This window comes from Panthera pardus, unplaced genomic scaffold (genome assembly GCF_024362965.1).
Source record: "Panthera pardus isolate Hobbes unplaced genomic scaffold, ASM2436296v1 HiC_scaffold_1, whole genome shotgun sequence".
NCBI lineage: Eukaryota > Metazoa > Chordata > Mammalia > Carnivora > Felidae > Panthera > Panthera pardus.
This window is the reverse complement of record NW_026526654.1, coordinates 20,964,604-20,990,818: the sequence shown is the minus strand read 5'-3', so window position 1 is coordinate 20,990,818 and position 26,215 is coordinate 20,964,604. Positions and strand designations below refer to the sequence as shown.

Here is a 26,215-nt window from a genome sequence, read left to right as displayed (position 1 = left end):
TTTTTTTTTTTTTTTTTTAAGATTAGTTGGAGATAGGTTTAAAGTTTACCTTTTTGGCAATATGACTACTGATTGGGGAAAATCATTTATATGGATTTGCGGTATATTTGAGGCAGGAAGCAGAAAACTAAACAGATAAAAGAGTGTGGTATTTCTTGGCTGAGTGACATAGATGTTTACTTCCTTGTTTGAAGGATCTTAAGATCCTCAGCACAGAGAGGACTTTCTCATCTGCTGCAAAGCCGCCCGTCGGCTCATACATAAGCTGGTCTCTGCTCAAATGTTGTCACAGAATTTGTGCACCATACAGACGCTCTGAAGTTAAGGAGGCTTTGTTTCAGGTTTTCCTTCAGTTGCTTTCATAATTGTTTTGGGATCCAATGCAAATGACTGTGGAAGTGCCACCTTACATACTTGTAGTTTTCTGCTCTTTCTTACACTTCACGTTTGGAGGTTTATGTGTGGAGTGAGGAAAAGGCCCTCACATCCTGACTTCCATCCATGTTGTCTCACCTGTCTCCATCAGCTGTTACAAAGATCAGTGCCTCCGTTTAGTCAGAGGCTTCAAGGTCAGCAGTTCTTTGTGAAATTCACATAATACAAATCCGAAAGTACTCAGTAAATGGTGTAACCATAGAGATAAATTTTCTTACTGGATCAAAGTTGAAAATGAGTAAGATAAGAATTCAAGGGGCTCCTGGGTGGCTCAGTCGGTTAAGCGGCCGACTTCGGCTCAGGTCATGATCTCACGGTCCATGAGTTTGAGCCCCGCGTCGGGCTCTGTGCTGACAGCTCAGAGCCTGGAGCCTGTTTCAGATTCTGTGTCTCCCTCTCTCTGACCCTTCCCCGTTCATGCTCTGTCTCTCTCTGTCTCAAAAATAAATAAATGTTAAAAAAAAATTTTTAAAAAAAATTCAAAAGAAAAGGTTTCCAGGATATAAAGCCTAATAAAAATTTTAAGCATGACTTATGATGTAGCACTTAATTTCTGTATGTTCCATTATCAAAATTGGTATCATTACTAACATAAATGCTGCATTGGGGCAACTTGAGGATTCAGTAAAACAAATTTGAACCGGCAGACAGGGTGACTGCACTTGCAAAAGGTCATGCTACTCATGCTCAGGTGTTTATGTGAGCAAATGTATAATGTTGTAAAGAGTCCTGGGAGCTCTTCAAGTTTATAATTTTGCATTTCCCCCTATCTTATTTAGGCAAGCAGTAGCTATACCTCCTGCTGCTCATCCTTACCCTTTCTGGTAACCCAGACCATTGAAATGCAGAGGAGGGAACTACCAACCTATGAATAAAAGAGGAATGATCCCCTAAACCCAAGAAAAACCAAGCATATTTGCAAATTTTTTTATTCCCAACCAGAATTCAGCAAGTGGACGACACTCCTCTCAGTGTGTACCTCCACATAAAATCCTTGTCATATTCCTGAGCTGTGGACCCTTAGCTACTGGCTGCTTGGGAAGAGAGCTCAGTGCTCTCATCTGCCTCAGTCACCATCATAATGTTGCCATCCGAATCGATCCACTGCTAGTTCTATTCTCTCCTTAAGTAAGCATTGAAAGACACACTCTTAATTTTGTAGCATCCTGCTCTTTATTCCAAAAGAGTTCTTTGAAACAAAATTTTATGACTCAGAACAAAAGAAAAGAAAATGCTGATGTTATCAAGGAGATTAAAGTCTAAGATTGAAAGAAGTATGGGTCAAAGAAATATGTTAACAAAAAGAAACATGTTACAATATTGACATTTTTACACTGGCAATATACAATCCTACAGTCTTTTTTTCTTTTGCCAAATTATTGGTAGGAAATACTGATGTTTAAATTTTTCATTAACATAAAAAGCTTTTTATACTGAGAGATATTAAAATAACCTCCCTTTTGGTATAGTATTTTATTTACACATTAGAACTTTGCTTTATGTTGTTTTCTTGAGTACAAAAAATAATATATACCAGTTTACTTCCAATTTGGAGGTGGGAGCTCATGCCCCATGAAAGGAATTTACAAGAATCCTAATTGGAAGTTGAACAATCGTTTTGCTTTATAAGAAAAGTCCACCAAAGTTCATCATGCGGTCTCTTTGCTATAAACTCAAGATTTAATTCGTTTTTACTTTCCATTTAAAGACTTGGAATATATCATTGTTTGAGTTTCTGTCATTTCACGTGAGTTTTCTTCAGGGGCTGACTTCACGGCACTGGAAATTGATACACTGACCTGACGCTTCAACATCTTCATAACCTTTCTCTTGTACCCTTTACATGCAAAGAAATATATGAAAGGGTCCATGCAGCAATTGAAGTTCATCAGACATACCGTAAAGTGCAGAGAAATCTGGAACGAATGTTTTTGGCTACATTCCAGTAAATCAGGAGACTGAAGCTTCTTAATCATGTGTTGAATAATTGCAACATGGTAAGGTGTGAAACAGAGAACAAACACAACAATTATAAAAATAATTGTGTTGAGAGCCTTTTTGTTTACACCAGATTTCTCAGTCAGTGGGTTTTGTTTGGCAGTTTTAAAGAGTTTGCAACAGATTTGAGAATAGCAGATGAGAATGACTAGGAGAGGGAGCACGTATCCTATGAAACACGCACCCAGCAGAATCCAGGGAAGAGATTTTGTTTCTTCAAAGTTCGGATACTCCATGCATGTAGTCCTTTCTTCCTCCTGCTTTGACATAGGTTTTATGAGTAGTGGGAGTGTTTGAGCGAATACTACAATCCAGACAAATATGCAAATGCCTTTTGCATGTTCAATTCTTTTCATCTTGTTGTATCGCAGAGGGTGCACCACAGCAAAGAACCGGTCAATGCTCAAGCAGGTCATGAAGTTCACACCTGCGTATGTGTTGATGTAAAACACAAGAGCAGTTATCCTACACAAGGCCTCACCCATTCTCCAGTCAAAGCCCAGTGCATAGTAGGCTATCCGTGTAGGCAAAGCAGTGGTAAAAAGTATGTCAGAAATCACCAGATTTGTTGAATATAGGGTGGTAGAGTTGATTTTTTTCCTGTTTTGAACAATAACAACCAAGGCTAGCACATTTCCCACAAGCCCGATTATGAAGACAATGCTGTAATGCAGAGGCATTAGTATCCTGGCTGTGTTGTGGTGTGAATAGAGGTCACAGTCACTTTCCTGAGTTGCTGCAGAGGCTGTAGTAAAATTGTTGTCCATTTTTGTATCCATCATTGGTGTTCAAAGTCTCTAGAGAGAACCAGGGAGAGTACTTTTAATTAGAAGTGCATTTAACTAAAAGTAATATAAACTGCCTTTTATAGATCAAACTTAAAATTTGTGAAAATTTATAGAATTTTTTAAAATCTGTGATATTTTACACAGTAAAGAAACCATCAACAAAACCTTAAAAAGGTAACCTAGTAAACTGGAGGAGATATTTGCAAATGATATATCCAGTGAGGGGTTCGTATCCAAAATATATGAGGAACTTTTATGACTCAAAACAAAAATAATCTTGATTAAAAATGAGCAGAGTACCTGAATAGGCATTTTTCTAAAGAAGACCTACAAATGGCCGGCAGACGCATGAAAAGATGTTCAACATCCCTAATCATCAGGGAAATGCAAATCAAAACCACAGTGAGGTATCACCTCACACCTGTCAGATGGCTAATATCAAAAAGACAAGAAATAACAAGTGTTGCTCTGGATGCAGAGAATAGGGAACCCTCTTGCATTGTTGGTGGGAATGTAAATTGGTTCAGCCACTGTGGAAAGCAGTATGGAGCTTCCTTAAAAAATCAAAAATGGAAATACCACATGATTTACTAATTTCACTACCGGGTATTTAAACAAAACAAAAACACATATTCAAAGAGTTAATATGTACCATTTTAGCATTATTTGTAATAGCCAGGATATGGAAGCAACCCAAGTGTCCATTGGTAGGTCAGTAGATACCACACACACACACATACACACACACACACACACACACACACACACACACACACACGAATATTACTCAGCCATAGAAAGGAGGTCTTACCATTTGCAACAACGTGGATGGATCTAGAGGGTATTATGCTAAGTAAGACAGAGAAAGACAAATACCAGATGATTTCTCTTATACATGGAGCTAAAAAGCAAAACAAACCAAAAAAAAAAAAGCAGGAACAGATCCATAAATACAGAGAATAAGCTGGTAGTTACCAGAGGAGAAATGAGTGGGAGGGAATAGGTGAACTAGATAAAGGGGATTATTAAGAAGCATACCTCCACGGGCACCTGGGTGGCTCAGTTGGTTAAGCATCTGATTTCAGCTTAGGTCTTGATCTCACTGTGAGTTCAAGGCCCACATCAGGTTCTGTGCTGACAGCTCAGAACCTGGAGCCTGCTTCAGATTCTGTCTCCGTCTCTCACTACCCCTCCCCCACTCGCACTCTGTCTCTCCCTCTCAAAAATAAACATTAAAAATTTTTTTAAATTTTTTTCTTTAAAATAAAAGAAGCACCCCTCCAAAAGAAAAACAAAATCTATGAAATGTAATATGTTTACATATATAGTAACAAGAACAGAGAATAAAATTTATGTTTTTACTTACAATTTGGTGATTTTGGCAAAGCCCTGGCAAAGGAAATAAGAACCATCTAAATAGAGCAAGTGTATTTTTGTGACAAGAGGGAACATGCTAACTTTTTAGGCAGAAATTCCCTCCTGCCCCGCCTTTTTTCAGAATTATTGTCTGGTTAAGAACAAAATCATGTGTGGCACCCCACATTTCAGATGGGAGCAAAACTTTGCTTTTAAATTGAACTTCAGTTGGATTTTTTTTTTTTTCTAAATGCATATCACTGCCAGGAAATGAAATCAGTCACACATTTATTTAGTGAAATACGAACTTACCACAGTGATCTGATTTGTGTTAACCTAAAAAGTATGAGAAACAGGCTAAGGCCTTGTTAGGAACTGAAAGTTAGGTTTTCTTTTAAAAAAGAAGAAGATGATGACCACGACAACCACGACAAAAACGACGAAAAAGAAAGAAAAAACTGAAGCCATTTCAGGGGAAATGTTAAGATTAATTCTGAACTAGATCGTTCCACAAGTATGCCACTGGTGCATGCAGTGTGCGTTCCTACGTTTTGCGTGCTTGTAAGCATTACACGTTGTGGTGTCTTGTGCTCTGCTTTATTCACCTCACGTGTTCATGGATCAGTGTCATCTATTTGTCATGTGTAGATCTTACGTAGACATTTTATAGATATTTCTGCAGTATTCCAGTGTGTTAGTGCATAATTTGCTTAGCTATTTCCTTGATGCATAGTTGGGTTATTTCCAATTCTTTTCTTGTTATAAATAATGTTAAGACGAAATTTAAACTCCTACGTTGAAAAGTAGAAAACAATAATAAAACTCCTTATAGGAGGCTGAGCTTTGATAAAACTTAGGAAGAGCAGAGTAGTAAATTCTGTGATGTTATCTTTAGAAGAAAAATGATACTCTGATAGGACTGTGTGCACAAATCTCATCTGAAAGTCACCAAAATTAGGGAAAATGTCTATATATCTAGTGACGATGGTTTATGTTAAAAGAAAACAACTCTCTCCCTAGCCATATCAAAACACCAACTACTACTCTGACCGCTGTATTAAATGAACTGCATCTCTGCTAACTTACTTCTAACAGTCTTAAACAGTGATAGCAACAGAGAGTGGGGGTTTTCAGAGCATTGCTCTAATGTTATAGGTGTGTGTTACATACAGTGTTCATAGGTTAATTGTTAAAATATGGAAATACAACCTAAAGTAAAAGGGAACAAAACTGGAAGTAGTACTTTCTGTTAATCAAGAAAATATAGGAAAAGAGACTATGAGAAAGAAATATAAATAGATTGAACTCACCTATTAAAAGAGACTATTGGTTTGGATTAAAAAAAAAAAAAATCCAGCTGTATGCTGTTTAGAAGAGAGAGGGCTCAAAAAAGTGCCTCAGAAAAGTTGAAAATAAAGATATGGGAAAACATGTATCAGGCAAATCCCAACCAGTAGAAAGCTAGAGTTAGCAATACTAACATCAGAAAAAAACAGAATTGAAGGCAAATTCAATATTAATAGGGATGAACAGGGTCACTACAGAAGATAAAAAGAGGAGTTCACCCAGAATATAAAAACAATTTTGAACTGTGCATGTAACAGCAAAATTTAAAGGAGAAATTGGAGATTTTAACACATCTTCATTAGAATATGTCAGATAAAGATTAAAGACTTAAAAGATTTACCCAGTGAGACTTCACAGAATTTGTGCTGAAGGTACATGAACATTTTTTGCAAGTTTGTGTACTAGGTCATCACAGGACCTCAGAGCTTTTAGAAAATATGTTACCTAGCAGCTGACATTCCAGTGACTACAGTGCAACTAAATTAGAAATGAACAATACAGAGATAAAGGATACATTTAGAATCTAAAAAAAATATGTTTCTAAGGAACTCGTGGGTTAAGAAATCACTATAGGATTTTGAAGCAGTTAGAACAAAATGACTAAAATACTATATGCCAAACAATGGGATGCAGCTGAAGTGTTAATCTAAGATAGATGTAGAGCCTTGAATGCATTTATTTTATTTGCAGATTTTTTATTTTGAAATAATTTTTATTTGAGTATAATTAACATAATGCTACATTAGTTTCAGGTGTACAGCATAGTGATTCAACATCTCTATATGCTTGTGAATGCATTTATTTTTTAATTGAATTTATTTAATTGAAAATAGATAAATATACAGTTCAGGAAGCTAGAAGAAAATTGTTTGCCCAAAGAAAGTAGAAGAAACTAATAATAAACATGATTACAGAAATTAATAAAATAGAAAACAAAACAAACACCTAATAAATATGGAATTTCTGTTTTGTGCAGAAAAAAAAAATAGAGTGATTCTTGAAAGGGAAATCATGGGAATTGCAATTGTGGAATGAAAGTAGAAAAACCTTATCCAGTGAGTTGAGAAAGGCTTCTTGTGAGAAGTAACTTTTCAAGAACTGAGACTAGACATGGAGAGGTGAAAATTTCAGGCAGAGCTTGCGACTTGGGAACAGATAGCAAGAACTTCTTATATTTTTGTACTTTCTGTGAATTTTTTTTTTCTGAAAACCTCAATGTGTATGCTTTATTTTGAGGAATATTTCTCAACAGGTTTGGGAAATGCTTCTAAAACAAATATTAGGATAGAAATTCTCCATATGAATAAATGCCATTGTAGAGATTAGGAAAGTCACATTAACATAAGACTCAGAGAAGAATGTCCCATTGCTTGCCATGTTGTAAATGTGTGTCCAGCTTCTTTACTGAAGTATGGCACTTGGTAGAGCCAGAAATGGCAGGGGTTTCAGAACATCTGATGCTCAAGAATATTTAACACAGTGTTAATTATAAAGATGCACATTTGCAAGCAAATCAAATGTCCATCATCAGGACATTGGCTAAATATTTTATGGTATAGCCATAGAGTGGAAATGACATTGTGGATGCCTGTTTCTTGACAGGGAATAATGTTCAGTAAGGAAAGCAGATTATACAACATGCCACTTTGGAGGAAAAGCAATTATGTATACATACATGTACACACATCTGCATGGATATGTATGCCAGGACATAATTTTGTATAAGTAACTTTTGAATTTCATCCATAAACTCTTAAACTTTTGTTCTTTTTAAAAAATATTTATTTATTTATTTTGAGACAGAGCAGGAGAGGGGCAGAGAGAAAGAGAGAATCTCAAACAGGCTCTGCACTGTCAGCACAGAGCCCAATGTGGGGCTCAACCTCATGAACCATGAGATCATGACCTGAGTAGAAATTAAGAGTTGGTTGCTCAACCAGCTGAGCCACCCAGGTGCCTGAATATATGCTTAAATTTTTAATATTAAACATGAATTTAAATTTTTAATACTGAACATGAATTGACTATGAAATGAGTAAATAGGCAAATAACTTCATGTGAGGAAAAACATTTTTTTAATTCAGTTCTTTCAAAAATCTTGTCATCTGACATACATTTCAAAGCTAGCCCTTTAGTGCCCTTTACTCAGATTGATGCATTAATTTTTATTAGGTGCCTACCTTTAAGTCCTATCTGGAAGAACACTTGTATTGACCCTTGTGGGCTAAGTACTGCTGTCCACTCCCTACTTGCCATATGAGGAAAGCAAGTGCCATAGAGCTTAAAAGGTCATGCTAGATCCTTCTCTCTGGTGATCTGGCTTCAGGTCTCCTACCCTGTCCAATTCTTGGCAAGGGCAGCTGGTTCATATTGCCCTTGAAGAACTGAGAGTTTGTGGTTTTGAAGTGGTCTAAGCTTTAAGAAGCATCTTTACCTGTAAATAGCCTGGGAACAAGGTGTCCCCTCCGCTGCAGAGCCAGGCAACGATCCTTCCTAAGGACAGTGGGGTCCCCACTTCTAGGACAGTGTAGATCCCTGATGGGAAGACTCTTGAGGGACCGCTTACTGCCCACCCTTGTCCTGAGTCAGTCAGAGAAAGACACCTGCACAGTGCAGACAAGTAAATGGGATGGCTCAGAAATGGTCTTTGGTAAAGATGAATCTAGGCTGTCTTGAAATCTGGTGATGTTTCAGTACCCTCTCGAAGGCTGATTCTGTTAATGGCACTAGTATGTTACCTTAGTTCTTGATTATATCTATCCTGGGCTATTCATGCTATAGTTTTAGTCATTTTTATCTTTTCCAAATTAAGAGAAATATTCTTTCATGTACTTGACTGTTATCCCATTCTTACCTGAATCAATCCCAGTTTATTATCATCATCCCTGAGATATTATTTTATATCCTCCTTTAATCATTGAGGACTCAAGATTACTTTCTTGAACCTTGACTTACTCCATTCTTTTATTCAGCAAAAATTGTTTTCAGTGCCTTCATATGCTAGGTCCTGAAATTACCGAGATGATATCTTTCAATATGGGAGGGCCTGAAACGGAAGGATGAATGTATGATGTTGGGAATGTGCTGTTATCTGAGTGAGGGAGCATTGTCTCACTGTTGTTTAAAGGACTCCTACTCACACATACTAGGGTTCTGCTTGCTCTTTGGATTACTGTGTTCCTTACCAACCTTTGGATGGCCAGTTGTTCTTTTAATCATTTTTTCAGGTATAACTAACTTCCTCTCACCCTCCCTTCTTCCTTTTCTTCCTTTATCTGTTTATTTTTTAATACATTTTAAGTATTTTACAGTTTTTAAAATAAGTTCATCCTTTTTTTTTTTTTTTTAAAGTTAGCTCTATGCCCAACATGGGGCCTGAACTCATGACCCTGAGATCAAGAGTTGCATGCTCTACTGACTGAGCCAGCCAGGCACCCCTTAAGTATTTTACATTTTTATAATCTTTAGATGACAGCTCTGTCATGTTATTAGGATAAATATACTGAGTTGTACTTGGAGGTACTATGACTTATCATTTCACTGCCTAGAGAAAAACACGAAGTGTTTGTTCTTCATCTTTTTTTCCTTAGAATACTTTTATCTATAAGAATTCTAATTCCCTTATAATGCTTTCTAATGACAAGGTGTGTGTGGCCACTAAACTGTCCTTAGTGCCCCACACCCTGAGGAACATGAATGAGGACTGAAGCCTTTGCCCTGTGGGCACAGTTAGTAACTGGGCTGCATGGAGCGTGGGGGCCGCATTCAGATTCCACCTGAGGAACCCCCTTACCTCCTGACAGCTGGCTGCAGCCACCCTGGCAGCCATCTGCGCCAGTTCTCTTACCAATTATGTCACTGAGCAAAGGGGTCTATCCCAGTTTTGTCTCTGTAATGCAGTAATGATAATCTACTGCCATTCTAGCATATGCAAAACAGCAAGCTCTTCCGTAGCAAAATATCCTCCACCGTATTTTTACTTATATTTTCGGAAGTGGGTCTGTGTGTGTTTCTCTAGAGTTGATTTCATTGCTGCTAGAGTAGCTAACATATCTTAAGACATTATCATCTCATTTTTGCATAACCGGACGTGTTGACATGAACTGACAAGTTCTTTCTAGCCACAGAAAGGAGGAAAATAAAAGGCTCCCCCCCAAAAAAACTCATCTATTAGTATTTAAGAAAATTGAGCGCTAATGTAATTTGTTCTCTGGAAATATTTGCCCTGGCTACCGACTTGGAGGCATTTGTGATTGTTCACAGATCTGCGGTCCCAATTTACTTGCTTGGATAATTATTTTCTTAGATTTTATTTGTGGCAGAAACAAAATAAAACCTTCACTGTACTTGTAGATTTAGTGTGAACTAGAATATTGGCTTTTAGTTTTTGCTTTAAGATTCTGAAATGTCACCTTTACCCCTAATATTATTCACTTAATAAGCATCAACAGCCTTAAATGAAAAGGAGTTAAACTTTTAGTAATTTTGTTTAAAGTTAGGCCTTAGCAATGGGTTGAATGGTTCAAGTCATGTGAAATGATAAGCTGTAAGAGGTGGCTTCTCTATAAGGCCAAGTCTACTGAAGGCCATGTTTACACTTCAAGACGATCTGACTCAAAGTGCCCATGGTGGCATGCACCAAAAAGGAAGTTCTAGGAGCGCACTTTCAAAAATAAGAGCCGAAGGGGCGCCTGGGTGGCTCAGTTGGTTGAGCGTCCGACTTCGGCTCAGGTCACGATCTCACAGTTTGTAGGTTCAAGCCCCACATCGGGCTCTGTGCTGACAGCTCAGAGCTTGGAGCCTGTTTCAGATTCTGTGTCTCCCTCTCTCTCTGCCCCTCCCCTGTTCATGCTCTGTCTCTGTCTCAAGAATACATAAACATTAAAAAATTAAAAAAAAATAAGAGCCGCAAAAATGTGGACTTAGAGATATGAATAGTATTTGCATATTATTAAATGAGGAGTATTGATTGATCTGATTCTTTCTCTGATCTCTCTGGAGACACTGTCCTTTGGCTGTGTTGTTGAGGAGAGGTAAGGTTGAGGGAAAGTTTCTGGAGTGGGAAAAAATGAAATCATTGAGAAAGGAGGGGGCGGGCGAAAGCTTGGGTTCAGTAGAAGAGCAAGAATTCGGTGTGCTGAGGAACTAGGCGAGCACAGATGTATCACGATAGCAGGCAGAAGCTGGTCGGTGCCCTTGAGAGGAAACCTACTCCACGGAAGAAAGGAATCGTTGCTTCTTCCCCTGGTTACCTGGTTTTATGAGTATTTGTCAGTTACTTGAAAAAAACCTTCTTGCTCTGACTCACACAGGGACTTGTAAGTTCAGTCTAGTGTCGCACATGTCATGGCCTACCATTCAACCAGTGATTTTTTGCCCACCTTCTTTTTAGTTGGCTAAACAACCATCACCTGGGCAGTTGTGTGGGCCATTTGCCCATAAAGGGGGCAGGTGGGAAACATTAATTCCTTAATTGTGGGAAAGAAACCTGAGGCACAGCCGGGTTGTGACCAGCACTGGCACAGCCTCTCTTCACTCCATTGGCAAAGTCAGGTTGTGTGTTCCAGTAAGCTGCCACTCGGCTGTTTGTTTCACAGTCAGTATGCGCCCCCGTTCACTTAGTGAAATAAGTCTTTCTACACTGTCAGCTGATTTTTTTTCCCCAGCCAGCTTTGAGTCCTAAGTTGATGGCTCACTATGTCTATGGTCAGGATTCATTTTTGGAAGGATATAGGGAACGTTGTCCAGGAAGGTGGGACACTGACAGCTGCCTGAACTTTCTCAGGATAGAATCTCACACCTGCCAGAGTGTTTATGTTCAGAGTGCAGTTGTCTGTGGTTGTCTGCAGTTGGCCTGTCTGAGGGGACCTCCCTACCCTGCCTCTGGGTTTGTGGAAGTGTGACCCTCCTGCTGACCCCATGGCACAGGCTGCTTCTGACCACCTCTCAGTAGGTCTGCAGAGGGTCACTTACAGGACAGTGCACAGAGAACTACTTCTTTGCTTTTTTTTTTTTTTTTTTAAATTTTAGAGAGAGGGGGAGTGTGTGAGCAGGGGTCAGGGGCAGAGAGAGTGGGAGGGAGGGAGGGAGGGAGGAAGGGAGAGAGATCCTAAGCAGGCCCCAAGCTGAGTCTGGGGCTTGCGGCACTTGATCCCACCACCCTAGTGTCATGATATGAGCCGAAATCAGGAGTCAGACACTGAACCTACTGAGCCACCCAGGTGCCCTGAGAACCTCTTGAAGACAGAAAAAACAAAAAACAAAAAAACGTGTTCGCCAGTTTGTAGTTTACTTTTAGTGCCTCTGCAGCATCCTGACCTGATAGGCACTGACTGAGGAAGACCACGTTGCCTTCCATAAACACATGCATTGGCATTGATGCAAAGGTGAAAGGGGCCTGACATTTGAATTACTTGATTAAACACCTACTTGCCCATTTAGGGTTTCATATATTCCAGCTATTTTTCTTTCCACTTTCACTGATTTTCTTTGTGTGGCTTTTGGCAGCTTTAACAAACTGAGTAGGTTGATGTGAAAGTTAACCAACATGAAGACAAAGGAGGTGGTAATACTAAGGACAGGAGTTACATCACATAATGTTTAGGAACTGTAAGAAAACAATCCCGCTATAATACACATTTCAGTGAGGAAGACAAATACTGTGTTTCCATGTGGCATGATTTGACCTATAAGTACAATAACTGGATAATATAAAAAGATTCTTTAAAAAAATTTTTTTTTTTTAATGTTTACTTATTTTTGAGAGATAGAGACAGAGTGCAAGCAGGGGAGGGGCAGAGAAAGAGAGAGACACAGAATCCAAAGCAGGCTCCAGGCTCCGAGCTGTCAGCACAGAGCCCGATGCAGGGCTCGAACTCACGAAATACGAGATCATGACCTGAGCTGAAGTCGGACACTTAACCGACTGAGCCACCCAGGCGCCCCATAAAAATATTCTTTGTAGTAAAGATCTCAGTCTGTGTTATCTCTATGTGCCTTTTCTCCTTAAAGTTCAAGGGAGTTTCAGGTTTTGTTTTTTGACTCATCTCATGGAAATTAGTCAGAAACATTAAATATCCTTATTTTGTGGATAAGCAGAATTTCAGAGAGATTAGATCATTTGCTCAGGGTCCTCCATCAGTATAGGTACCAAGTCAGGAGTCACAAAGGTGTCTGGGACTCCATGCCGTCCCTCACTTGCTAACTCCTATCAAGTCAGCGGTTCCTGTGCCTGCAGCCTCCTGACTGTCTCCCACACTCGGCCTTGCCTCTACACCATGTGTTTGTCGGTCCATCTGCCTGTCTGTATACTACTCTCACTCCCACTGCCTGCCTTCAGGCCTCTCTCCCATCTCTCTGGAGCTCCTGCCACACCTTTCACAGTGCCTTTCAAATGACGCATGTTGAACCCTGGGCTGATGGGAAGCTCTCTGACTCCCTGTGGCTGGGTTCTGCCTTACTCTTCAGCTGGCTCTCTGGCCATCTTCTCCCTGTGATGCCCTGGCTCCAGCTTTCCTAAATTATGTGCAGTTTTTTGACGTTCTGTGTTCTGTCACAGCTCTGTGCCTTTCTGGCGCTTTTCCTTCTTTCGGACGCCTCCTCTTCTTTGTCCTGTATCTTCAGCTCTTACTTTCCTTCAAGACTTAGTTCAGAGTCCGCTGTGCCTGGAAGCTTCCCTGATCTTATCCTGTCCTGCTCTGTTGGAGCACCCTCCAGAAAGACAGCGTGCAGTGTCCTCGTGAGGGCACTGTGTTCTCTACTAGCACCTGTATTGTTATTTTTCTGTTTCCCACTAGCCTGTGGAGTCCTGTGCGTGGGAACTGTGTTAATTTTGTTTATCTCCAGCTGACCCATGACTGAGGCACAATAAACACCCACTAGAGAATGACAGAGTCCCAGCTTTCTAGATCCTTAGGCAAAGGCTCTTTATCAGAGTTCTTGATTAGTAGTAGGAACCAGTATCATTAAGCGCAGACTCTCCTCCAGGCACTGTTCTGGGCACTCTACGTATATTCACTCACTGAATCATCATAGAACTTTCACAAACCCATGTCCAGTGGTGAAACTAAGACACAGAGCACTTTCATGACTTGTCTTAAAGACATAGCTGTTAAATGTCAGGATTCAATCCTGGCAGTTTGGCTCCTAAAATCGTATTTCGTGCAAAGTGTTTTATCCCTGGCTCCTGTTACCAAATCGATCTGATGTTACTGGTAGAAAACAGGTTAAAAATAGGAAAACATCTCAAAAGTTTAACATGTACCAACTCATCCTGTCTGAACTGGAGAGAAGAGGAGAACTGGGGAGCTGGAAGGAGGGAGAGGAGGAGGGAAATATGTTGATTTAAATAAAGGCACTCATTAATTTACTTATATTTTAAAGTAAGTAAAAGTTTTTACAAATGAATTTAGATTTTACCATTTTTAACAATATTTGCATAAAACAATTTAGACTGAAAGAAAATAGTGACTACCTAGGATAGCTTTGATGCTATTAATTTATATTTACGCTACTTTTTAGGTGTTTGTAGACTGTTAACAAAATATTTTTTATTCTTCTCTTTGAGCTTTCAAGACACCACAAGGATCTTTGTTAACTCTACAGTTTTCAGATGGTTTTCACATGCATTATCTCATCTGATATTGAAGCCCTGGGCTTTACAGATTTCTTGGAAAGCTCAGGAACTACATGGGCTGGAAGGACTTGCACACCGTTAGCACACTCCATGCTCTGTGGCCTTGAACCCTGCAGTAGGCCCTTACCCGTGGCAGGGAGGGAGGCATTACTTGTAAACTCCTCTGCTGGGTGGGAAGCTCTTTTTTTAAAATGCACTCTTCTTAAGGATGATGGCTTTCTCCCCTACAACATTTTACCCCATAGAGTGTTTCAGAACGATCCTACAGTAGATACCTAGTAAATGTCTGTGGATTTCTTAAGTGAAGGAAAGTCATATAGTGATCTGAGGTAGTGTTTATTCTAGTAAATGATTGGTCATGTTACTAATAAGTTCTTGGAAGCCAGTTAAAGTAATTTATAAGAGGCATTCCCACCCCCACCCCTACGCCCGCCCCCACCTCATGAAAGGTGAGCCAGTGAGTGAGCAGGCTTTGTGCAGCAGTGTGTTCTTTGTAGCGTTATGCCTCCAAAGTATGATTGAGTCCTCGGGAGAAAGCATAAGCTGAAGTAGTAGCAGAAGCAAGCGGATCCAGACAGCAAGCACAGATAGATGTTTACCCTCCATAGACTCAGTCTTTATGTAAAATATTCTGTGAAGATCTGCAAATAAGTGTAAGAAAAATAATTCTCACAAAATGATAGGGCAAGGAAACTTATTGGATTCATCCTTTGGTAGTTTAATGGGTAGAGGGAGGAGAGAATGATAGCAGACAGTTTTCTGGCGCTTACCTATGACAGCCAATGTGACAAGGTTTTGGCAGTATTATTACTCCCGCGAGGCCACACAGTTTAGGAATAATCGAACCCAGGTCTAAACCTGATTCCAGAGCCCATGCCCTGAACCAATGCCCTGTATTGTACTTGGACTGATACCCCCTAGAGCTCCCAGACATGCCTTCCTTTAGAGGAACTCTCCTCATAGCTTACATTTTGCCAAGAATTTCTGTTACTTCCATTCCCACCCTGGACATAAATGTTGCAAATCATTACATGTACTTCATTGTTTTGTGACATTTTTTTAGACACATGGAAATTCTAGAAAAAATAGACCTGTTTAGCTTTAGTGATCATCAAATAAATATAAAGCAAGCAACAGATTCAATTTACACTTATCAAATTAATTGTTTATATTTAGAATTAAAATACTCGTGTTGGCTAAGAAGCGGTGAAGCCCAAACTGTCACTGGTTGGTGGGGAGGGGGGTGGGCAGCAAATTGGTAAAATATTTTTGTAAACCAAAGACTACCAGTTTATATATAAAGCTTTAGAAACATTTATACCCTTTGCCTAATGAATACTAGTATTGGCACTCTGTCTGGAAAAATATTAGAAAGTATAGAAGTAATAGTGTATAGAAAAGACCTTTAGGTATATAGACATGGTCAAATAGTAGAATGTGACAACTTTTTTTGTTTCAAATTGTGCTAAATAACTTCTATACGCATGCATTTAAGTGTAGGAATACTCCATTTTAAAATAATTTTGTTCCTTTCCCTTCATACTAAAGTACCCTGAAATATTGGCATTATTTGCTGACTTACACTTGATGCTGTTTTCTGTAACTGTGAGTTCACACAGAAGTACAAAGTAAGCCCCGTATTTTGGCACAGATTTCTGTCATGGTCCCTTGTTCTCACCTACTTCGGCATTAGCTAATTAGAACTGCCAGTCAGCGGAGACTAAACTATATTGATACGATTTTTGTTAGAAATATTTATAGTTGTCATTGAATAGATTGTTTTCTTTACTTTATACCTTAATTAGGCTTTTAAAGTTTTACAAAATATTTAAAAGAAATGAAATATCTAGTACTCACCTCTCGGTGACTTGTTGGGACCTCTGTGCGGTAGCAGTCCGTGTTTGCCCAACTGAAGTAGGTTACTTTGGCATGTTGCTTGAGAGATTATGCAGACATCCTTTTATGGTGGTGGCTTTTTTTGTCACGCTGTGACTGAGCATAGCAATGATTAGTTACCCTCATATATGCGTGTGCACTTTTTTTTTTTAAATGGGAAGTGAAATTTTTCTGTTAGTGATTTTTTTTTTTTTACCAGTTATCCAAAAACCCCTAGGAATTTATGCATTGCCAATATCTGTGGAACTTTATAAGTTTTTTAAATAAAGATTTAAATCAGTATTTAAAAAAATTCTTTGAAAGGAAGACTAAAGCAATAAACCTTAACCAGAAAAAAAAAAGAAGATAATTACTGATGATTTTGTATCTAGATTCTGTGTAAAAGTATGAGTTTTTAATGCTTTAAAGAAAAAAACGTCAACTGTGACAGTTTTGTCTACCTGGAAACTTGATACAGAGAGCAGTTTACTCATTCTCTATCTCAATGAGAAAGAAACAAAGGTTTCTGTGGTGAGTGGGAGAACGATGCTCTTTTGCATTGTACAGGGACAGGTGGATGTTTTCAGGCAGGAGCCCAGCTGACAGGATCGGTGACTGCATGGACACATGGATGACAAGCGAAGAGTTGAAGGGGGACATCTTACAGCTGATAGCCCAGTCCTTTGCAGAGGATGGAGACCTGTGCTATTCACCTTTCAGTTCTAGGTGGCTCAGTTTAAACCAGCATTAGCTATCCAAATGCAACTTCTGTGTAGGCTAATGAATAGCAGTGTAGTGGTCAGAATGAGAGAGGTGATAGTTACACTTACCCAGAACTGACCTGGCCATTCCCAGTCAGTTCTGCCTGCTGCATTTTACGAAGGGCATAGATGACCATGTGATAGGGCTGGTAAGGGGTCTGGATCCCAGGTCTTAGGAGAAATGATTGAATACACCGAGAATGTTTAGGCTTGGCCAAGATGTGATCATCTTCCTCATGCACTGGAAACTGTCCCATAGAGAAGGATTTAGTTGTGTATGTCAGTCTTCCCAACTCCAGAGAATAGAAAGAAGGCCAGTAAGAGGAAGCCACTAGAGACAGCTTTCAAGTCAAAATATGAAGGTAGTTCCCAAAAGTTAGGGTCATAAAAAAAAAAAAAAATGGAAGAGGCTCTTTCTTATTTAGGTGCCTACATAAACTGGTTGACTGTCTTGAGGGATGACACAGGGAGAATTGAATCATTTGGTAGGAATTTGTAACTCTGACTTCACATCTTCCACTCCAGAATCTGTCAGAAGGGCCAAGGGGCTTCAGCCCCTCAGTGGTATCATTCCATCTAGAAGCTTACTAGGTTCTTCTAAGCTCTAAAATGCTGGAGATGTCGAACACTGTCAAACAGAAGAGCAACAACTTACCCAATTCTTTGTGCCTCCACCTCACTGTCTGTAAAATAAAGGTACTGAAGTAAATGATCGCCAAGATAATTCCTAGTGCAAAAATCCTGAGGGGGCAATATAGATATTTTATGATTTGGTGATAAATATGATAAAATATTCTAGAATTTATTTAAAACTTGGATTGAAGAATATTTGAAGAAGACAGTGTTGAGAAGCTTCTCGATTTGTTGAAAGAACATCCTGGTGCGGTGTTTTGGTTTTTAATTTTTGAAAGAGTTTTTATTAAGTAAAGCATTGTTATATGATGAAGAACTCAACTAGGTAAAGTAAATGTTCTAGCGAACTGGATCTACCCCTATTTGGTATTAGGGTGTTTGAATATATAAAGAAAAGGGTGCAGGCTGATTGTCCTGTGAGATGCTGTGAGGGTTTAGTGTGCGTTAACTTCATGAGCCCACAAACCTTATTTTTATTGTTATTGAAAGTTACCAGGATTTCTTTTGCTGTACTATAAAAGTGCAGTCAATGTACTTTTCTGTAGAAGAGATAAGATGGACATTCGTGACCTGAACTGTGTTTTATTATTTTCTTCTTTTAAGTACAATTGTGAGTATACAATAGATAATAAATATTAGTGACATCAGTTGAAATAGTGAATGAATGAATTATATCCTGTTTTCCTCTTTTCTTTACTTCACCTTCATATGCTTAAGTCAGATAGGGCTTCCAGAAGTTAGCTATTCACAGTTTGGAAAGGGTCAAACTGAATTATTGTTGACAATATACAGAACATATGTTGTGTCATAAAATAAGGAAAAGAGAAAAACTGGTCAGTGACTAATAACATTATGATATTTTGTGAAGTCTGTGTGTATAGAAATAGCAACGGAAATTTCTACAAAACAACCTGTATATTCGTGGTCTGAAATGTGTGCTTTTGTATTATGGGTGTATGTGGTCTAGTACTTAGTCATCATTTAAAACTATACAGTGATTAATAACTTCTAAGGAATTTTTAAACTTCTTTTATTGGTATATAAGACATGAACTGTGGTCATTAAAAATTCCTATCAGTTTTGTCTTAGTTTACATTGAAATGTAACCTCAAATAAGAACGTGGCTTCGGATTGTCTATTGTAACATCATCCTTTACACTTTTTTGGAACTTCTATAAATTAAGTACCTCAAAGAATATGTTCTGTGGTGAGATCTCTCAAGTACAACCAAAATAGAGCTTTCTTCTTATTACCAAGAGACCCACAGGCCATATTTTGAGTGTATATATGAAACTGTTTGTTTTAATCCCACTAAAAATAATAAAACAAGATGCTTTTTTAAATAAAAGGCAAATTCTGGGTAGTTTGCCATTTTAAAGAGAAACTCATTTATTCAGCAAATATTTTTTAAGCAACTCCTGTCTGCCAGGCATGGTTTTAGAGAGTGGTGATAAAGCAATGAACAAAACGGGCAGAACGGGCAGAAATCCCAGCCTCTGTGGAGTTTCCCTCCAGTCGGGGAGATAGAGGATAAATAAGTCACACAGCAGATTAGGAGCTTATAGGTGCTGTGGGGAAAGGAAATAGAGAATGCAGAGTGGGGATGGGTCTGTGAGGTGGGGTAAGGGGTGCACTTTAGAATGAGGCAGCCAAGAAGGGCCTCTCTGAGAAGGAGCTCTTTGAGTAAAGACCGGAAGGGTGTGAGGGAGTAAATGGCACCACGTCTATGGGAAGGTGGCCAGGACAGGCACGCACCCTGGAGCACCAAGTGCCTGCTGGTGCCGGAGTGAGACATACCTTGTCCAGCATGGCTGGGACAGGGACAGCGAGTGGTGGGGAGGTCAAGTACAAGTAGGAGTAGAAGACCAAGTCTGAGATCTGGAATGCAGGGCCATGTAGGTCTTTGTAAAGGCTTGGGCTTTTACTCTTGTCTGGGGACTCACTGGAGGATTTTATGCCCAGGAGTGATTAACTTGCACTTTTTAACAGAAAGAATACACAGCTACTTAATCAACTTTGTTTGAGTTAAGTAAGTTGAATTGGAACAAAACAGTTTTTGTGTATTATTTAGAATGGCAGTTTAAATAAGTCTCTGTTGCAGAGATTAATTCTGAGAGGGAATGTGTAGCTCAGGGTCTGGCATGGAATAGGAAAGGAGGTCAATTAACATTTACTGGATGAGGAAGAGAAGAATTTTCTACACAACAACCAGAATATTCTTTCAGGAAAGACGACTACATATTTGCTTGGATTTGCTCTTGGACGTATGTCTCATTCAACTACAGTCACAAAGAGGAAGTTTGTTTATAGAAAGCTATTGCCAACATTTTAAGCTATTTCCTCTATTATTTTACATTTCAAAGCTTGAAATTTCATGGAGAATAAAATTATTTTCTCTTGTGGAATTAGTAAACTTTGCATCTTTGCTGAATAATTCTTAAGACTGCTGAGTGTGCAGAGTTGAGAGATCAGCAGAGGTGATGGTTACAAAGTAGATCAGATAGTTTTCGTTCCCTAACAAACCATTCTAAACCTGGTGATGGGGACGTGTAGGTGGTTCAGTTGGTTGAGCGTCAGACTCTTGATTTCGGCTCAGGTCATGATCCCAGGGTTGTGGGATCAAGCCCTATGTGGAGCCTGCCTAAGATTCTCTCCCTCTTTCTCCCTCTGCCCCTCTCCCCCATTTGCACACACTTTCTCTCTCAAAAATTAAAAAAAAAAAAATTGAAAATTAAAAAATAAGTCTGTGTTCATTAAAATTGCTTTGTCAGTTTTTTTATAATCAGACAAATCTTGAGAGTCAATTATGTGTAAGGATTTACATTAGGTATTAGGAGGATGCAATGCTAAATAAAATATTGTGCTTTCTGACAATTTAATAGACTTTTTAAAACACTGTATAGTTAAAATGTGATCATAAAAATAAGCTCAAAATGGATTAGACCTGAATGTGAGGGCTGAAAGTATAAAACTCCTAGAAGACATAAGCAGTAACCTCTTTCACATGGGCCATACAAACTTTTTTCTAAATATGTCTTCTCAGGGAAGGGAAACAAAAGCAAAAATAAACTTTTGGGACTACACCAAAATAAACAGCTTTTGCACAGTGAAGGAAACCATCAATAAAACAATAAGGCAACCTACCAAATGGGAGAAGATCCTGCAAATGATTTATGTGATGAGGGGTTAATATCCAAAATATGTAAAGAACTTCTATAACACAACACCAAAAAGCCCCACAAATAATTCAATTTAAAAATGGACAGACAACCTGAATAGACATTTTGCCAAAGAAGACCTACGAATAGCCAACAGACACATGAAAAGATGCTCAGTTGTCAGGGACATGCAAATCAAAACCACAATGAGATATCTTAATCTGTCAGAATGACTACAATCAAAAAGACAAGAAATAACAAGTGTTGGCAGGAATGTGGGAAAAAAAAGAAAGCCCTAACCCTACCCTAGATCTGAGAAAGTGGCTTCCAGAACACACAATAAGAAAAACTGAGAACCAGCCTAGTTATCCTGGAGAAGAACTGAAACAGTTAAGAATTGGTAGTATTTCTGTAAATGAGTGTGAAGGTAGACATAAAAGCAGAAGGACTAATTAAATATCTGTTTAAAGAGTACTAGAGTATCAGCTGGGTAGATGGATGCCTAGTCTGTTCTCAACCCAGCAGAAGTCTGGGGTTTTAGTCTCTGGAGAGATCCCTGAACTGCAGAATACTAGGCATACCCTAACCCCTAACCCCTATCCCTAACACCCTAACCCTGATCCCCTGGAGAGGTCTCTGAACTGCAGGATACTAAGCACATGCCTTAATTCTAACCTTAACTCTAACCCTAGATAAAAAAGGGAGTACATATGATGAGCACTGAGTAATGTATAGAAATGTTGAATCACTGTATTGTACATCTGAAACTGCTACAACACCATATGTTAATTATACTACTTCAAATAAAAGTAAATAAAAAAGACTAGAATTATAGCCACTAGGTTATTCTTCTCATAATTACTATCCCATTTTGAAATAAATGATCATACAGCTGTTCAAGAGTAAGGATTATTTTATGGCCCTCAATCAGATGAGGCTGCCATGCTATGCCAAGCACTGTGGCACATGCTGGAGGATCCAGGAAGGTGCATTTCCTTCCCTGCTATGGGAGGTACTCTGTCTAGGAGGACAGCCAGATGAAGGAGGCATATATTTTTTTTAATGTTTATTTTTGACAGAGGGAGAAAGACAGAGCATGAGCGGGGGAGGGGCAGAGAGAGAGGGAGACACAGAATCTAAAGCAGGCTCCAGGCTCCAGGCTCCAAGCTATCAGCACAGAGCCCAATGCACGGCTTGAACTCACAGACCGCGAGATCATGACCTGAGCCGAAGTCGGATGCTCAACCAACTGAGCCACCCAGGCGCCCCATGAGTGAGGCATTTGAAGCTGATCCACTGTTCTGCCTACATACATTGGCTGCCCTGTCTCCATCGTCCTTCTTGCAAGACTGAGAAAGATTGCGTCTGTGTCTCCAGTCCTTATCCAGTGTCTGACACTTAGGTGCTCACTAGTTAGGGTTTTCCCTCTTCTAGTATTTGCTGTATTCTTGTAGATGCCTATAGATGCTGCTGCCATCTTTCAGATTTGTACTGTATGTTTGCTTTCACTCTGTTTTTGGAAGCAGAATTGAGAGGACAATGAGTGATTTTTTTTTTTTTTAATGATCTCTATCAGAGAAGGGAAAATTTTGTGCAAGAGGCCAAGAGCATTCTGTGTTTCCACAAAAGTGGAAATGAAAACGTTTCTTGCATTTTTTTTTTTATGGTAAAGGTGTACTCATGCCACTCACCAAACACACAAAACAACAACAACAAAACTACAAAGGAAAAATAAAGGCTATATTGAGTCATTACGCCAAGCGTCTAATGATGAATGGGTGCGAGCGTGTTTCCAGACCACTCTCCTCATTCGTGTTCCCTGCCTAGCCCTTGCAGGAATGTGAGTGTGCAATCCTGGAGCTAGTTCCTGGAGGTTAGAGACTGCTTCTTACTCATAGACATAGATGGAGCTCCTGTAGCTGGGCTGCTGCCTCATGTAGTGCACAGGAGATTCACTGATTGACTGAAACAGTGAAACTGAGGGAGCCTGTAGGTCAGAGGAGGGAGCTTCGGGCTGCCCAGAGGAGCTGGAGTGGTGGCTACAGGAAAGAATTGGGCTGTCACGTGCCAGAAGTGTTTCCTAAGCAGAAAAGTAGAAAGGACATTTAGGTTGAAAGAATAACTTGTGTCGGTGAATAGTCAAAAGAGCCTACTGTGCCCCGGGAGCATCTTTGGGGGTTGAGATAGTGGGGAGGAGCCAGACTGGGTGAAGGGAGAGAAAGACTACACTACATTATACTAATAAGAAACTACACTTACAAGCACGAATTGGAGGGCGTTGCTATTTCATGCTAATATTCACATTTCCTCTTTGGATCTGGGGTGCCTGTGGAAGGATGGGTTTAAATAGGGGTGTGACATGATCAGTGTTATGTTTTGTGTGTCAACAGTGTTAAGAGATAGACTGGAGAGAAACAAGACTTTAATTAGAAAGACACTTCGTGACTTTTGAGTATGTCAAGTTGAAGGTATCAAATTGAGTTTCATAACCAAGGGGAAGGACAGGCTGACAGTTTGGGGACTCCATTTTCGTAATCCATGCCATGGAATGGCTCGAGACGATAACAAGGAGACACTGGAGTAAGAAGAGGCTATGGCGAGCCCTGGAGAGGGTAGAAGAAGAGTGGCAGGAGAAATCTGGGGGACCAGCAAGAACAGGTTTTAAGGTAGGGGGAAGAAGGGGTTTGAGGAAGGAAAGGTAGGAGTGGGAAGAGTGTCAAGCGCTGTGGTGATATAGTTGGACAGTGTGAGAGGAGACTTTGGGATGTGACCATGATAGATTACGTTTGTTGCTTTTGTGAAAATCTCTTTCATTAGATTTAAGTCATTCATGGGAAGAAAACACAGTGCCAACTTTAAATTTTCTTACAATGCCTGACAATTAGTAGATGCTGAACCACCTCTGCAATAGTTTTAGGAGAGTCAATAAGTGTTTAGATAGTTAGAGTTTTCATAAAGTGTTATATATTATATAAGTACAAATTATTTCAGATGTGATGCACATGTAGAATCTAGTTTGTATATCTAAGACCATGCTTTCAGATAGAAATAAGCAGTGTTGCTTCAAATATATATTTGCTATTCGTATTTTAAGTTGAGTATTATACTATAGTGATTTTTTTGTTTGTTTGTTTGCATAGCCTGGCACCTGTGTTTGCTCTGTTTGTACCATTTTACTGCTCCATACCGAGAGTCCAAGTGGCACAAATTCTGGGCCCATTGTCCATCACAAACAAGACATTGATTTATATATTGGGACTACAGGTATAGTATGCATTTTTATGTTCATGTTTCTTTAACCAGATCTTTTTTTTTTGGTATGGGGGGGATGTCTTTTTCTCATTTGATCTCCTTGAAAACAATGTTCTTTTCCCCATAAGTTTGGCTTCATGATCTATATCAAATGTTCAAAGGAAGTGTTACAGAACAAGAACATCAAGGTATATAATGTACTAGAATACTTTCATAGTCTTTAGAAATCTGATAAGAGCTTTCACTGTAATTTGTATCAGTGGAAAATATTTTAATTTCATTGTACAATTCCGTGTAAGTACCTTTTACAAATCACAGTATGAAGTGGAAACAAATGAGACCCGTCAAAAGGTGGAAACTGGAAATTCACTGTCAAAATTAATGAGTACAGTGTTACAAATAGAGCGCTGAAGAAGAAACCAGACATGCCTTACCAACTTTATAACTTCTGTGCTGTATGGCCACTTTGCTAAGTGGTTTGATTCGAAGACCTTCGAGAGTTCCTATTGTTTGATCTAAATTGGAAAAGGTTATGTTCACCAATATCCAGTGCCATTGACCTACCTCTGCTGGGTTCCAGGCCAAGTGACAGAAGATAACACGATTTTCATTTTCTCCCTGTAATACTCCTCACTTTTCTTTCATTCTCAGAGCTTTTGATGTGAACTTTTATTCTGCTGTTCCCTGCAGCACCATGGCCTTTTGATCCACTGTTAATACTCATAACATTCCTTATCCCACATATATCAAACCGGATACTAGTGTCTCTGTCAAATGCCCTCCTCCCTCCCCTTTTAACCTTTGATATTTCCTCCAACCTGTCTAGCGTGCTGTCAGGTGTTATCAATGGTTCATCTGGGGTGAGTGTTTCCTCACCACTTTTACAACTGTTTCTCATGAAATGTATATTCTTCATCTCTCAGCCTGCATACAATTACTCTCCCTTATCCTTCCTAATGTATCACCTAATAGCACTTTTCTGCAGTTTATTCTTACTGCTAGGATTTGCGGTGGCAGTTTACTTTTTTAAAGATTTTAGTTTGTGGGTTTTTTTTTTTTTTTTTTGAGCGAGAGAGAGAGAGAGTGAGGGAGAGGGGCAGAGAGAGAGAAAGAGAGAGAATCTTTTAAAAAAAAATGTGTATTTATTTTTGACAGACACAGAGTATGAGCGGGGGGAGGGGTAGAGAGTGAGAGGAAGACACAGAATCCGAAGCAGGCTCCAGACTCGGAGCTGTTAGCACAGGGCTCAATGTGGAGCTCAAACCCACGAACTGTGAGATCATGACCTGAGCTCAAGTCAGACACTCAACCGATTGAGCCACCCTGGTGCTCCATAGAGAGAGAGAGAATCTTAAGCAGGCTGCATGCCCAGTGCAGAGCCCAACATGGAGTTCAGTCTCAGGACCGTGAGATCATGACCTGAGCCAAAATCAAGAGTCAGATGCTTAACTGAGTGAGCCACCCACGCGCCCCGCATGTTTACTTTTTAAAAAGAATTACAGCAGAAGGCAGAATGCGGTGATAGAAGAGTACCCTGGACCTGGGGCAGGAGACCCAAGTTCTAGTTTAGCAAGGAGATGAGACTTGGGTCAGTTTTGAAAACCCTCGGAGCCTCTTGTTGACTCTATAGTGCCTTATATAACTAAAGTTATAGAGCATCCTTGAGGGTGAAAAATGTTGTTTTATTAATTATGGTGTAGGCATTAAGTGGAGCATTATGGAAGGTCTTTGGAGCCAAGTGGACTTTGGTTTGATTACTTGTTTTGGTAGTTATTTGCTTTGTCACTTTTCTGAGCTTCCATTTGCCCATCCATAAAGTGGGGATGATAATGTCTATCTTACAAGGTTCCTTGAAGGATTAGAGATAATACTGTTGGTCGGTCAAGATAATCCAAACAGATAGTAAGAACTAAGTCATTTGGTTCCAATATTAATTAATAATTTCTGTCTCTATTGGTTTTTCTGAGATTGTGAATG

The 26,215-nt window shown here is 39.4% G+C and overlaps 2 protein-coding genes across 11 annotated transcripts in view; one reads left to right on the top strand and one right to left on the bottom strand.

The window, feature by feature from the left end:
• Positions 1 to 26,215, top strand: part of UBAC2 (UBA domain containing 2) — a 191,847-nt gene that overhangs the window by 96,775 nt on the left and 68,857 nt on the right. For all 7 annotated transcript variants that reach the window (XM_019444003.2, XM_019444000.2, XM_053892494.1 and 4 more), the window contains exon 5: positions 24,127 to 24,250. In XM_019444003.2, coding sequence (XP_019299548.2) covers positions 24,127 to 24,250 — 124 coding nt within the window. The remainder of the gene's footprint in view (positions 1 to 24,126; positions 24,251 to 26,215) is intronic.
• Positions 1,586 to 16,538, bottom strand: GPR183 (G protein-coupled receptor 183). 4 transcript variants are annotated; one of them, XM_053892723.1, is made up of 4 exons: positions 16,417 to 16,538; positions 8,359 to 8,527; positions 4,033 to 4,070; positions 1,586 to 3,230 (listed from the first exon to the last, which is right to left on the bottom strand). In XM_053892723.1, the coding sequence occupies exon 4, from the start codon at positions 3,213 to 3,215 to the stop codon at positions 2,127 to 2,129; it is 1,089 nt and encodes a 362-aa protein (XP_053748698.1). In that variant the 5' UTR covers positions 3,216 to 3,230; positions 4,033 to 4,070; positions 8,359 to 8,527; positions 16,417 to 16,538; the 3' UTR covers positions 1,586 to 2,126. The 4 variants fall into 4 exon arrangements, with proteins under 4 accessions (XP_053748698.1, XP_019299553.1, XP_019299552.1 ...); XM_019444008.2 differs by lacking the exon at positions 8,359 to 8,527; XM_019444007.2 differs by lacking the exon at positions 4,033 to 4,070 and having other exon boundaries at positions 16,417 to 16,537.